The 15,491-nt window shown below is 39.3% G+C and overlaps 1 protein-coding gene across 3 annotated transcripts in view; it reads right to left on the reverse strand.

Annotated features, from left to right (window-relative positions):
* ephb1 (EPH receptor B1) overlaps positions 1-15,491 on the reverse strand; it is a 627,438-nt gene that overhangs the window by 179,341 nt on the left and 432,606 nt on the right. For all 3 annotated transcript variants that reach the window (XR_009817359.2, XR_009817358.2, XM_061979662.2), the window contains exon 6: positions 9,134-9,258. Coding sequence is in view for 1 of the 3 variants with exons in the window: in XM_061979662.2 (XP_061835646.2) it covers positions 9,134-9,258 (125 nt within the window). In the remaining 2 variants the exon portion in view is untranslated. The remainder of the gene's footprint in view (positions 1-9,133; positions 9,259-15,491) is intronic.

Here is a 15,491-nt window from a genome sequence, read left to right on the forward strand (position 1 = left end):
AGATACAGTCTGGTGTGCCGTGGGAGATGATCTAATTTCACCTATTTGGGTTAAAAATATTTTTTGCAAACCAGTAATTATAATCCGCAAATGATGTGTTGTTGTTGAGTGTCGGTGCTGTGTAGAGCTCGGCAGAGTAACCATGTTATACTTTTCCACATCAGTAGGTGGTAGCCGGTAGCTAAGTGCTTTGTAGATGTCGGGAACAGCGGGAGGCAGTGTGAAGGTAAAAAGGTATCTAATGCTTAAACCAAGAATAAACAAAAGGTGAGTGCACCTAAGAAAAGGCATTGCAGCTTAGGGAAGGCTATGCAGAACGAAACTAAAACTGAACTGGCTACAAAGTAAACAAAAACAGAATGCTGGACGACAGCAAAGACTTACTGTGGAGCAAAGACGGCGTCCACAATGTACATCCGAACATGATATGACAATCAACAATGTCCCCACAAAGAAGGGTAAAAACAACTGAAATAGTCTTGATTGCTAAAACAAAGTAGATGCGGGAAATATCGCTCCAAGGAAGACATGAAACTGCTGCAGGAAAATACCAAAAAAAGAGAAAAAGCCACCAAAATAGGAGCGCAAGACAAGAACTAAAACACTACACACAGGAAAACAGCAAACAACTCCAAATAAGTCAAATAAGATGTGACAGGTGGTGAGAGTATACCAACTTTGAGACAAGAGCTATAGTCATGCATGCTTGGTTATGGTTTAAAGTCATATCCAACAATTGCGACGTTTTTTTACTGTCAACTGAGTTCGTTTTTTAATGATTTCTGCTGGTGGTATGCCTCCGGATTTTTTCAACGCAAAAAATGTGCCTTGACTCAAAAAAGGTTGAAAAACACTGGTATATCTGATAGTATATATCTGTATCATGAATCAATTTAAGTGGACCCCGACTTAAACAAGTTGAAAAACTTATTGGGGTGTTACCATTTAGTGGTCAATTGTACGGAATATGTACTTCACTGTGCAACCTACTAATAAAAGTCTCAATCAATCAATCAATCAAAAAAGGTTGACAGACAACAAACACACCTTTTCACCCACAAAACAATGATCTAAAAAAACACTAACAACAGGTAGCATTTGACAATATTTTCTTGTGTAAAACAAGGACATCTCTGTTTATAATTCACAGCAAAATATATGTTACTGGAATGAATCAGACATGATGCAGAATGCTTCAATATAATTTTTTTTCACTGAGTAATTCCAAAATACAATAATTTGTGTACACACCATCCACTGATACAGATACAATAGTAATGCTAATCTACTCAGTCACAGGTTGTCATCCACATCACATCTTATGTCATCTAGGACAATACACCTAGGAAAGAATCTTCTGATCCATCCCTGGCAATCGTCTGCTGATATGTCCAGGCATCCAGCATTCATTGCGTCCAGGAGGGACATTTGATCATGTGGATGGTGGAATTGTCCAATTGTTTTTATAGCATCTAATTTTACGATTTGAAATATATTTCATTAAAATATTACTGTAGAATTGTAGCAAATTGCTGTGTTATTCAAGTTTGTATTATGTTATTGTTTTGAACTTAAGTTTAACAGTTTTGAAAACAGTATGTAAGAATGTGTAAATTGGCCTGTAAGTACACAGAGTTTTGGCGGTTGTTGTGTCGAAGTGAGAAAATAATTAATGTCATTTGAAAGATGTAGTCATTGAATGCATTTTGTGTAAAAGCAACGATAATTGATCCTCAGTTTAGCCCATTTATACTTCTGTTGTGCTCACTGTGTGAAGAGTTTGGAAAAAGTGACCTAAGTATTGGGAAATGTGTCCTAGCGACTGTAAAAAACTGTAATACCACAGTGTTTAACAGTACATGTATATGAGATAGTGTTACTTGATTATTTATGATTTGATCGACAAACCCCGTTTCCATATGAGTTGGGAAATTGTGTTAGATGTAAATATAAACGGAATACAATGATTTGCAAATCCTTTTCAACCCATACTCAATTGAATGCACTATAAAGACAAGATATTTGATGTTCAAACTCATAAACTTTATTTTTTTTGGCAAATAATAATTAACTTAGAATTTCATGGCTGCAACACGTGCCAAAAAAGTTGGGAAAGGGCATGTTCACCACTGTGTTACATGGCCTTTCCTTTTAACAACACTCAGTAAACGTTTGGGAACTGAGGAGACACATTTTTTAAGCTTCTCAGTTGGAATTCTTTCCCATTCTTGCTTGATGTACAGCTTAAGTTGTTCAACAGTCCGGGGGTCTCCGTTGTGGTATTTTAGGCTTCATAATGCGCCACACAATTTCAATAGGAAACAGGTCTGGACTACAGGCAGTCTAGTACCCGCACTCTTTTACTATGAAGCCACGTTGATGTAACACGTGGCTTGGCATTGTCTTGCTGAAATAAGCAGGGGCGTCCATGGTAACGTTGCTTGGATGGCAACCTATGTTGCTCCAAAACCTGTATGTACCTTTCAGTATTAATGGCGCCTTCACAGATGTGTAAGTTACCCATGTCTTGGGCACTAATACACCCCCATACCATCACAGATGCTGGCTTTTCAACTTTGCATCTGGTTCTTCTCCTCTTTGGTCCGGAGGACACAACGTCCACAGTTTCTAAAAACGATTTGAAATGTGGACTCGTCAGACCACAGAACACTTTGTACCAGTCCATCTTAGATGAGCTCAGGCCCCGCGAAGCCGACGGCATTTCTGGGTGTTGTTGATAAACGGTTTTCGCCTTGCATAGGAGCGTTTTAACTTGCACTTACAGATGTAGCGACCAACTGTAGTTACTGACAGTGGGTTTCTGAAGTGTTCCTGAGCCCATGTGGTGATATCCTTTACACACTGATGTTGCTTGTTGATGCAGTACAGCCTGAGGGATCGAAGGTCACAGGCTTAGCTGCTTACGTGCAGTGATTTCTCCAGATTCTCTGGACCCTTTGATGATATTACGGACCGTAGATGGTAAAATCCCTGAATTCCTTGCAATAGCTGGTTGAAAAAGTTTTTTCTTAAACTGTTCAAAAATTTGCTCACGCATTTGTTGACAAAGTGGTGACCCTCACCCCATCCTTGTTTGTGAATGACTGAGCATTTCATGGAATCTACTATTATACCCAATCATGGCACCCACCTGTTCCCAATTTGCCTGTTCACCTGTGGGATGTTCCAAATAAGTGTTTGATGAGCATTCCTCAACTTTATCAGTATTTATTGCCACCTTTCCCAACTTCTTTGTCACGTGTTGCTGGCATCAAATTCTAAAGTTAATGATTATTTGCACACAAATATGTTGTCTTTGTAGCATATTCAACTGAATATGGGTTGAAAATGATTTGCAAATCATTGTATTCCGTTTATATTTACATCTAACACAATTTCCCAACTCATATGGAAACGGGGTTTGTACATTTAAAACACCTCATTGTGGTCTACATAATATGTAATGGTGATGCTTTGGTCCAAATTGTGCATGGATCTTGTTTTACAGACCAGCTTTGAGTCGCTTTCTGACCATTTCTTCAGAATGCACTTTTGAGGGCGGTCTTATTTACAAGCTGAAGCCCTCTTACAGGCCAAGCCCTCTTTGACAGTGTCTTCATTGTTAATGGTAAATGGGTTATACTTGTAGAGCACTTTTTTACCTTCAAAGTACTCAAAGCGCTTTTTCCACATTCACATACACATAGACAGGCCAAGCAAGGCCAGAGCCACGCCGTTCCCCAACATTAGCCATGTTGGAGTTTTTAGCGCTTCCATTTCGAGTCTCCTGAACTCGAACTTTGAACTATACGCAATTTTTTTTATTAGAAATGGCAACAGTGGTGGATACAAACCAGTCTGCACCACAACAAAGAAGAGAGAGAACAAGAAGAAACATAATGATTGAAACTTTAGACTAGGGTTGTCCTGATACCAATATTTTGGTACTGGTACCAAAATGTATTTAGATACTTTTCTAAATAAAGGGAAACACAAAAAATTGCATTATTGTCTTTATTTTAACAAAAAATCTTAGGGTACATTGAACATATGTTTATTATTGCAATCCAAGAACAATTTTGTCCTTAAATAAAATAGTGAACATACTAGACAACTTGTCTTTTAGTAGTTAGTAACATATTGTGTCATTTATCATTCTATTATTTTGTCAACATTATGAGGGACAAACTGTAAAAAAATATTATTAATCTACTTGTTCATTTACTATTATTATCTGCTTATTTTCTGTATCAACATCTATCTACACTTCTGTTAAAATGTAAAAATTACTTATTCTTCTGTTGTTTGATACTTTACATTAATGTAGTTTTGGATGATACCACACATGTAGGTATCGATCCGATACCAAGTAGTTACAGGATCATACAATGGTCATAATTTAAGTCCTCATGTTATGGGAAACAGTACTTTTTAGAGGCGGAGTATCGCGGTACTATACTAGTACCGGTATACCGTACAACCCTACTTGAGACTGTAACTGAATAAAAACAACCAAGTTACGCAAAGTTCTTTGAGCAAACCTCTGACGTAATTAAGGTAAGGACGTCACTAAAGTCCCAAATGTCAAACGGCTCGTTTGGAAAGAGGCAAACGTTTTTTATTCATAGCCCCACCATGCTTCCATGGTTTAGGTACAATTTTGGGGTGCTGCGTTGATCCCAAAATACCAAAAAAAGAGGGGCCAACAGGTAAGAAAAGTTGGTTTTGCACAATACGACCCTTTTAAAGGCCTACTGAAACCCACTACTACCGACCACGCAGTCTGATAGTTTATACATCGATGATGAAATCTTAACATTGCAACACATGCCAATACGGCCGGGTTAGCTTACTAAAGTGCAATTTTACATTTCGCGCGAAATATCCTGCTGAAAACGTCTCGGTATGATGATGCCTGCGCGTGACGTCACGGATTGTAGAGGACATTTTGGGACAGCATGGTGGCCAGCTATTAAGTCGTCTGTTTTCATCGCAAAATTCCACAGTATTCTGGACATCTGTGTTGGTGAATCTTTTGCAATTTGTACAATGAACAATGGAGACAGCAAAGAAGAAAGCTGTAGGTGGGAAGCGGTGTATTGCGGGCGGCTGCAGCAACACAAACACAGCCGGTGTTTCATTGTTTACATTCCCGAAAGATGACAGTCAAGCTTTACCATTGGCCTGTGGAGAACTGGGACAACACAGACTCTTACCAGGAGGACTTTGAGTTGGATGCGCAGACGCGGTACCGTGAGTACGCATGCAGCTGCGGCTTCCAAACATTTGATCGCTTGCCCGTACGTGCGTGCCGCTATGTGCATGTCACGTACGTAACTTTGGGGACTTTGGGGAAATATATGTGCTGTATGAACTTTGGGGAGGTGAACGGTACTTTGGGCTGTGGGATTGAGTGTGTTGTGCAGGTGTTTGAGTTGTATTGGCGGGTTATATGGATGGGAGGGGGGAGGTGTTTGTTATGCGGGATTAATTTGTGGCATATTAAATATAAGCCTGGTTGTGTTGTGGCTAATAGAGTATATATATGTCTTGTGTTTATTTACTGTTTTAGTCATTCCCAGCTGAATATCAGGTCCCACCCGCCTCTCACAGCATCTTCCCTATCTGAATCGCTCCCACTGCCCTCTAGTCCTTCACTCTCACTTTCCTCATCCACAAATCTTTCATTCTCGCTCAAATTAATGGGGAAATCGTCTCTTTCTCAGTCTGAATCGCTCTCGCTGCTGGTGGCCATGATTGTAAACAATGTGCGGATGTGAGGAGCTCCACAACCTGTGACGTCACGCGCATATTGTCTGCTCCTTCCGGTACAGGCAAGGCTTTTTTATCAGCGACCAAAGGTTGCGAACTTTATCGTCGATGTTCTCTAGTAAATCCTTTCAGCAAAAATATGGCAATATCGCGAAATGATCAAGTATGACACATAGAATGGACCTGCTATCCCCGTTTAAATAAGAAAATCACATTTCAGGAGGCCTTTAAATGCATGATGATCACCTCCCCTGGCCGGATCTGGCCCACGGGCCAGGAGTTTGATACGTAGGCTCTATTGCTTCATATCTATTATTCAGGAAGCAGAGGATGAGGGAAAATCATCCAATTCCGTAAAAGGCAATAGTGCATGACCAACATGGCACCACCTATCGATTAGCTTTAGGAGGCCAAACAAAATAAAAAAAATAAAAAGAAAGAGGCTCTGATCTCTTGGTATCGTTCTATCCAAAGCCATGGGAAAAGGCTGCGGGTCAATACAGAAGCAGCAAAGACTCTGTAGGGTTGGGCTGGCGACTTAATAAAGCCAGTGTGTGTGTGTGTGTGTGTGTGTGTGTGTGTGTGTGTGTGAGTGTGTGTGAACAGACAGATCGATGTGATTCACCCCTCAGACGCAATGCATTTTCACAGCAGGGGAAAGCACAGGTCAACATATTTGCTTCATCTCCAGAAGAAAGCCAATAACAGTGGGAGAGATGCAGTAAACAAAAGGGTAGCACATATTATATACATTGGAGACACCGCTTGCAGATATCAGCTAAGATATGTAGTTGATGTGATGATGCAGGACATGCACCGATGGCAGTGATTTGATGGGGACGTACCTGACCTTTAACCCCTCCATGATACTGTAAGCAAGGGCTGTCCAACTCATTTTAACTCAGGGGACGCATGGAGAAAAATCTATTCCTTGTAAAATCATGGTATAATAACTTAAAAATATGACAAGAAAAAAAATTGTTTTCTTTGTTTCACTTTTGCCCAAAATAGAACAAGCACATTCTGAAAATGTACACATTACAAATAATCCTCTTGACAAAACACTTCAAGTTAGTTGAAAATGATGAGGACATGGTGCAGCTGTAAAAGCACCATGAAGAACACAATGAACTTAGACTTTGTCTCACTGTATCTAGAAATTGGGATTGAACAAAATACAGAATAAATAATAAAGAAAAGCTGTTCTAGGTATTTCTTATTTCCACATATTAATCCTGTGCTAATCCGACAAAGCATACAAACTGAGGTAGAAACTATTCAAGAGGGTTGAGTTACTCTCTGCCTTGTAAGCATCACCGTGTATTGATAGAAAAATAGAAGCTGTGCGATGCTTGAGCAATTTCAACGAACCGAAGGTATGAAAAAAAAAAAAAGTCTGAATTTCCCCCTCAGGGATTGATAAAAGTATTTCTGATTCTGATTTTAAGAGACTGACAGTATTGCAGTAAAACCCACACTGTTCACTTTCTCTGAATTTCCACAGAAGACAATCATTTTCACAGAACTATATCAATGCGTGGTGTCTCGTGCAACATTCTCTATGGGCTCACCAATTGTTTAAATCTTGAAACCTGGCATTTTTTAGCTTTCCCTCATACAGTGTCATTTTGACTACTCCTGCACCTCATGGTTCACCAGTATCCCCAAGCCATTACAAACACAACTGCAAATTTCCCAAAACAAGCTGGTGAGACTCCTGCTCAACCTCCCATACAGGACTCACCTAACTCAAGCCGACTTTACCAAACTGGGATGGCTTAGAGTTGAGGAAAGAGTACACCAAATTGCAATGTGCATGGTATTCAAAATACTCAGAGAAACTGTTCTCAAGTACCTGTCCAACTATGCTCACTGGTACAACACGAGAGGGAGTTCCTCAGACATCGTCCCCCCCAATTTCAAGACTCTAACGGGAAAAAATGCATTCTACTATTTTGCCACCACAGAGTGGAATGCACTACCAACAGACCTTAAAATTAGAAATTCCCTACTAAATTTTAAAACTGCCATAAAATCCTGGCTCAGCTCAACCTCTAACTGATCTGAACCAAAATTGATCCTCAGCAACTTTCCGAAGCATCAAACAGGTTTATATGTGGTTAGTGTAAATATATATATATATATATGTATATATAGCGCATAGCTTTGTTTTATTGATGCTCATTACAGAGAAAACTTGCTCACAAAGATACTGTATGTAGTTTCCCATTCACTTCCGCAAATACATAGGAGGATGATTATTTTTCTTGGAACACTCTGCTTCCACTTTGCGCTTTTTTCACAGAAATTTTTTGTCAAAGCACGAGGTGTTCAAAGAAAAATACGTCAAATGGCAGAATTTATGTTGGTTCGAGGAGGAGGAGCCGCAGACCCACTTTACTGTGTACCTCTTGCTTTCTAGGGCTTCGTATAAACCATTAGCTTGCCTAACAGAATTGCTGTTGCGACATCCAGTGGACACATTAACAGCAGCAGTTCCTTTCATTTAAAAATAAAGCTCATTTCCACTTAGCTAACTCATCTCGCTAGCCGTATTAAACCAGTTAGCGGGCCTGATCCGGCCCACGGTCTGCATGTTTGACATCCCTGCTGTAAGCTATGTGTGCTGATAAGCTGATTTGACTGGCATATCCAGTCATGGTCAAAAGTTTACATACACTTGCGAAGGACACGTATGTCATGGCTGTCTTGAGTTTCCAATCATTTCTACAACTCTTATTTTTTTTGTGATGGAGTGATTGGAGCACATACTTGTTGGTCACAAAAAACATTCATGAAGTTTGGTTCTTTTTTGAATTTTGTTGTTGTAGTAGATAATTCAAAACAGTAGAGCAGGAATATTGAGCTAAATCGTTTTAAGGGTAATTTTTGTATTTGATTTTAAAAAAAAATACAATCATGTGTGCTTACGGACTGTATCCCTACAGACTGTATTGATCTATATTGATATATAATGTAGGAACCAGAAATAATAATAACAGAAAGAAACAACCCTTTTGTGTGAATGAGTGTGAATGGGGGAGGGAGGTTTTTTGGGTTGGTGCACTAATTGTAAGTGTATCTTGTGTTTTTTATGTTGATTTAATAAAAAAATATACATATATTTCTTGTGCGGCCCGGTACCATTCGATCCACGGACCAGTACCGGGCCACGGCCCGGTGGTTGTGGACCACTGTCTTACAGGATCTTTGGCTGATGTTTTTGCAGTAGATCATTAAAACAGACTATGGATCCATGTTCAGGGGACTAGTTGAATCAAGAGCGATGTAATGCAGTACTCGTCAACTAAAGGGCTGTGACACACCTCACATCCCAGTCAAATTTGATGAAGTATCTTACCTTCTCGTAGTAACGAAGCTCATAGTCCAGTATTATACCATTGGGCTGCTCTGGTTGCGGCCATGATAGTGTGAAACTACTCATGGTGGAGCTGATCTGGTGCAGGATGGGAACAATGGAAGGAGCTGTAAGGGGGAAAAAAAACAAAAAACAAAAGATCAAACCACCTTTTAGAGGATTTTCTGGTAACAGGAAGTACTATAGCTTTTACAAACACTGTCTGATACAATCAGTCTGTTTTAAATGGCCGGTAATCACACAGCCACCATGCAGGAGCTTGGATTACACGTGCAAGGCAGCACGCCAGACGATTCATTGGAGTCACGAGAGTAAGTTAGAAGTGGAAGTGAATGTATGATGTTATCAGAAAATTAACATACCACTGCAGGGTAGATAATAATGTAATGACATTTCTGTCAGTTGTACCATAAATCATTTGATTTATAATAAATGCATTTATATGCTAAACATCAATCATATGATTCATTTGACAAGTAAAAACAATGGTTAAAATGGTTTCCTTAAAGTTCGATTGTTTTTCTAATTTCTCTTCCCAGTAATGGTAATGAAAAAAAAGTTACGATTGAGTTGAAAAATGTTTGATTTGCCAAGAGGCAAAGTGTACATTCAAGAAGATTTTCTGCGTCACATGTTTTGCTACAATTTAATGTGCACAACGTGCAGACTGTTGATTAACCCCACTAGTCTACAATTTCCTGTTCATTCCAAAATGTTGTCCATTAGTCTGTCAACTCTCCATCATCCCTGCACTCTTTGGGGGCTGCTTTATTGGACAGAGGGAAGCAGTCATCCATACTGTGTGTGTGTGTGTGTGTGTGTGTGTGTTGTCATGGTGGTGGCAAATATAATATCCATGTCTGACTTAGACTGTAGGAACTAAGTTGCATAGTTCTAACAAGAAGTACCGTATTTTTCGGACTATAAGTCGCAGTTTTTTTCATAGTTTGGCCGTGGGTGCGACTTATACTCAGGAGCGACTTATGTGTGAAATTATTAACACATTACCGTAAAATATCAAATAATATTATTGAGCTCATTCACGTAAGAGACTAGACGTATAAGATTTCATGGGATTTAGCGATTAGGAGTGACAGATTGTTTGGTAAACGTATAGCATGTTCTATATGTTATAGTTATTTGAATGACTCTTACCATAATATGTTACGTTAACATACCAGGCACGTTCTCAGTTGGTTATGTATGCCTCATATAACGTACACTTATTCAGCCTGTTGTTCACTATTCTTTATTTATTTTAAATTGCCTTTCAAATGTGTATTCTTGGCATTGGGTTTTATCAAATAAATTTCCCCCAAAAATGCGACTTATATATGTTTTTTTTCTTCTTTATTATGCATTTTCGGCAGGTGCGACTTATACTCCGAAAAATACGGTACTTCAAATTGTTTTCTTTTCACACGTTTTGATTTATGGACTCATTTTCTTCCTTTTCCCTTGAAAAATACGGTGTCATATTGGACGGCAGAATGAATTACCCCATCTTTATCTCTTGGCAGACATTCACACTTGTGACATTTACGGATCCAGTGCCTGCCTTGTCACGGCTGACAGAAGCATCAAGGCAGTTAAATAACATAGACCCTCTGCGTGTGAGGAGAAAAAATACATTTTCTAATCTATTTGTTATGAAATCTAGGCAGGTTGTCAGGTTCCTAAATGTCACAGACTCACCATAGATGTCATGAACATAGCAGGCACGATTGGTCAGATGAGCTAGCTAGCAGACTGTGCCATTTGTTTACCACTGAATGGAACGCTAACGTGGGGGATTCCGACTATTTTGGACTGCTAGTAGTCGATCCACAGCGATCGTACTGCAACACAATACCTCAATGCAAACGAGGGGAAATTACACTTTGACTGTCATTGCCTTTGACAGTAAGATTGCTCGTTTGTGTCAAAACAGTTGTTTTTCTCACTACAATAGGGCGAAACCATCCTTGCCCAGGCACACCCTCCTGGTTTTGGAGTAGAAATATTTGAGGTTTTGGCACCAACCGCTAGACTAGATCTAAATCATTTAAGTCTAAAAATAGATCTGACCAATCTAAGTCTATGAGCAAGAACTAATGAAGCCTACTCGGATGAGAGGTGAAACATCTTCAAAGACAAACCAAACAGTCCAGTTGTGATCGATTGAATGCCCTGACACTAGCTACCATACCATTATTATCTCCATCCATCCATTTTCTACCGCTTGTCCCTTTTGGTATCCCTGGGGGTGCTGTAGCGTATCTCAGCTGCACTTGGGCTGAAGGCAGTGTACACCCTGGACAAGTCGCCACCTCATCGCAGGGCCAACACAGATAGACAGACAACATTCACACTCACATTCACACACTAGGGCCAATTTAGTGTTGCCAATCAACCTATTCCCAGGTGCATGTCTTTGGAAGTGGGAGGAAGCCGGAGTACCCGGAGGAAACCCACGCAGTCACGGGGAGAACATGCAAACTCCACACAGAGAGATCCCGAGCCCGGGATTGAACCCAGGACTACCCAGGACCTTCGTATTGTATTACACAAATAACCAAAAAATGATTGTGTAATATTAGGAACAAGAAAATAGAAAATATTGATATGACTACTTTAGTATCATTTATATATAAAAACTATACTAAGTATCAATAGTAGGGATGTAACGGTATTTTGTAGATGGTGCGGTAGAGCGGTCTCAAAATCTTCAAAATAATGCTGTGATGTGTCCATCCATCCATCCATCCATTTTCTACCGCTTGTCCCTCTTGGGGTCGCTGGAGTCTATCCCAGCTGCTTTCGGGCCTGGACTTTGGACAAGTCGCCACTTCATCGCAGGGCCAACACAGACAGACAACATTCACATTCACACACTAGGTGACAGTGTCAAACAAAAACTTGGGTCAGTGTAGTTTTTTTTTCTGGCGCTTTTGCATTGGCTGGTCTGAAAATAAACTACAACTTCCAAAATCCTCTGCGCAGCGTGGGCCAGGGAAAGGTGGGGGCGTGGAACACCTTAAAGTAAATATTGTTTACCTTATTATTGTTTTACACTTGTCCCACTGGATGTTTACATTGTCACTTTAAAGACACTCAGCTGTAAGTAGTTTTCTTTTTATATTTGCTTGAAACCGTGGATGTTTACGCACAATTCTTTGCACTTAATAATACATGTTTGGAGTGATTATAAGGACTAACATTTGAGCATTATGTTTGTGTTCAATTACAGTAATTGTGTAACTCCCTCCAAATAGCACAGACACAATGGCTTTCTTGAACTGATTTATTTGAAGGCTTCCTTTCCCTTCAAATTCACCGTGAAAACTGAAAGAAAATAAAGCACGTTATAAACGTAAAAATAACAACATGCACAGCATGTGGATCGAACATTTTACCGAAGTAAATACAAATAGAAATGACAAACAAATACCTCGTTAGCCTGCATGCTTCTTTTAGGAGGAAATTGTGATCTTCAGGCTCTTATAGCCCAAACGCTTAGAGTCCTTTGTGACACTTTTTAGTCTTTGTGACAATCAGTCTCTTTCTTTCTGCCTTCACATGGCATCAAAAATGTTTTCTCATACCCGGAAGTAGCTTCCTTACATCAGACGACAGACCAAACCAGACACTTCAAAATAAAAGTATGCCCACAAACTTAACAAAAAGGCATGAAATTACATTTTTAACCATAGTAACTTAAATATAGCCTTCTTATGAACTTTTTTGCATTTTGATTTGAATTCCCTTTTATGAACTTAACTTATTATTCTGTTTTCAGAGAAATAAAACAAATTATATTAATTATTAGTAGCAACAGTTACAAATTGTGTTTATCCTTAACACAATATGGCATCTTTACAAACATTTTTTTTTGGACAATTACACAATAATATCGTACTGTGGCCTTACTACTTTGACAATATCATACTGTGAGATTTTGATTGTGTTACATCCCTAATCAGTAGTATCAACATTTGGATCGTTCACTTTACATTGAAACTTTAGCGGTTAACTTCTTGTGTGGTCCTGCTCGGTGTGCGTGTGTGACATGTTTAACCATTCATTATCCTCTGGTCCTCCAGTGATAGTGATCACTTGGAAGAAACTAGGTTAATTTTCTGCCATGGTGATGAGGATTAGTATCTTAGAAGCCGCTTCACACTGTGGATAGACAAGGCGTTCGTCACAGCCGACTCTCGAATTCGATCCGGTGTTTTGCCAAGACTAAGAATCGGCAATTGTAATCGTACCTCCCTAAGCGTGCATCCCTTGTGAAGGAATCTGTCACGTGAGTAACATTTTTAGACATGTAAACACTGGGACACAGCTGTTGTAAACATCGGCTGGGCTCGGCGGCTCATCTAGTGATCAGTTAAAAAAGGCAAATAACGGCCTCCACCCCCGGCATCCCTACTAAATACGACACATGAGTATGCCTAAATACAGTGTTTTTCAACCTTTTTTGAGCCAAGGCACATTTTTTGCGTTGAAAAAATGCGGAAGCACACCACCAGCAGAAATCATTAAAAAACGAAACTCAGTTGACAGTAAAAGGTTGTTGTCGCAAATGTTGTGTATGAATTCAAACCATAACCAATCATGCATCACTATAGCTTGTCTCAAAGTAGGTGTACTGTCACCACCTGTCACATCACGCCCTGACCTATTTGGAGTTTATTGCTGTTTTCCTGTGTGTAGTGTTTTAGTTCTTGTCTTGCGCTCCTATTTTGGTGGCTTTTTCTCTTTTTTTGGGTATTTTCCAGTAGCAGTTTCATGTCTTCCTTTGAGCGATATGTCCCGCATCTACTTTGTTTTAGCAGTCAAGAATATTTCAGTTGTTTTTATCTTTTTTTGTGGGGATATTGTTGATTGTCATGTACATTGTGGACGCCGTCTTTGCTCCACAGTAAGTCTTTGCTGTCGTCCAGCATTCTGTTTTTGTTTACTTTGTAGCCAGTTCAGTTTTAGTTTCGTTCTGCATAGCCTTCCCTAAGCTTCAATGCATTTTCTTAGGGGCACTCACCTTTTGTTTATTTTTGGTTTAAGCATTAGATACCTTTTTACCTGCACACTGCCTCCCGCTGTTTCCGACATCTACAAAGCAATTAGCTACTGGCTGCCACCTACTGATATGGAAGAGTATTACACGGTTACTCTGCCAAGCTCTAGACAGCACAGACACTCAATAACAACACATCATTTGCAGACTATAATTACTGGTTTGCAAAAAATATTTTTAACCCAAATAGGTGAAATTAGATAATCTCCCGCGGCACACCAGACTGTATCTCACGGCACACTAGTGCAGTGGTTCTCAAATGGGGGTACGCGTACCCCTGGGGGTACTTGAAGGTATGCCAAGAGGTACGTGAGATTTTTTTTAAATATTCTAAAAATAGCAACAATTCAAAAATCCTTTATAAAGATATTTATTGAATAATACTTCAACAAAATATGAATGTAAGTTCATAAACTGAACAACAAATCAAGTAGGCTATTCCATTCATTACCATAAACCCAGAGTTTCCCCCATGCCATGATGGTTTGACCCTCACTAAAATGTCTGTCAAAAAGAACTGTGAAAAGAAATGCAACAATGCAATATTCAGTGTTGAAAGCTAGATTTTTGTGGACATGTTCCATAAATATTGATGTTAAAGACTTGTTTTTTTGTGAAGAAATGTTTAGAATTAAGTTCATGAATCAAGATGGATCTCGATTACAATCCCCAAAGAAGGCACTTTAAGTTGATGATTACTTCTGTGTAGAAATCTTTATATATGATTGAATCACTTGTTTATTTTTCAACAAGTTTTTAGTTCTTTTTATATCTTTTTTTCCAAATAGTTCAAGAAAGACCACTACAAATGAGCAATATTTTTGCACTGTTATACAATTTAATAAATCAGAAACTGATGACATAGTGCTGTATTTTACTCCTGTATCTCTTTTTTTCAACCAAAAATGCTTTGCTCTGATTAGGGGGTACTTGAATTAAAAAAATGTTCACAGGGGGTACATCACTGAAAAAAGGTTGAGAACCACTGCACTAGTGTGCCGCGGCAGTGGTTGAAAAACACTGCCTTAATACACCAATCTAAAAAGGGTAATTCAAAGATAAGTCCAATCAAACCTACTCATCGTCAAACAACTTGTGATCATACAAGTCAGTTTGATTAAAACAAGTCAGAAGTGTGTCGTACTGAATGGCATGTGTCGGTGTTTGTATAAGAGATTGGAAAATCTCCAACCCGCCATCTGCAGCCAAAAAAGTCCAAGCTCTACATTTTGCAGCTATCAGTCACTTGGCTGTCTGCCTTTTTACTTGCTTGCTACTCAG

The sequence above is a fragment of the Nerophis lumbriciformis genome, linkage group LG19 (assembly GCF_033978685.3).
Source record: "Nerophis lumbriciformis linkage group LG19, RoL_Nlum_v2.1, whole genome shotgun sequence".
Taxonomy (NCBI): domain Eukaryota; kingdom Metazoa; phylum Chordata; class Actinopteri; order Syngnathiformes; family Syngnathidae; genus Nerophis; species Nerophis lumbriciformis.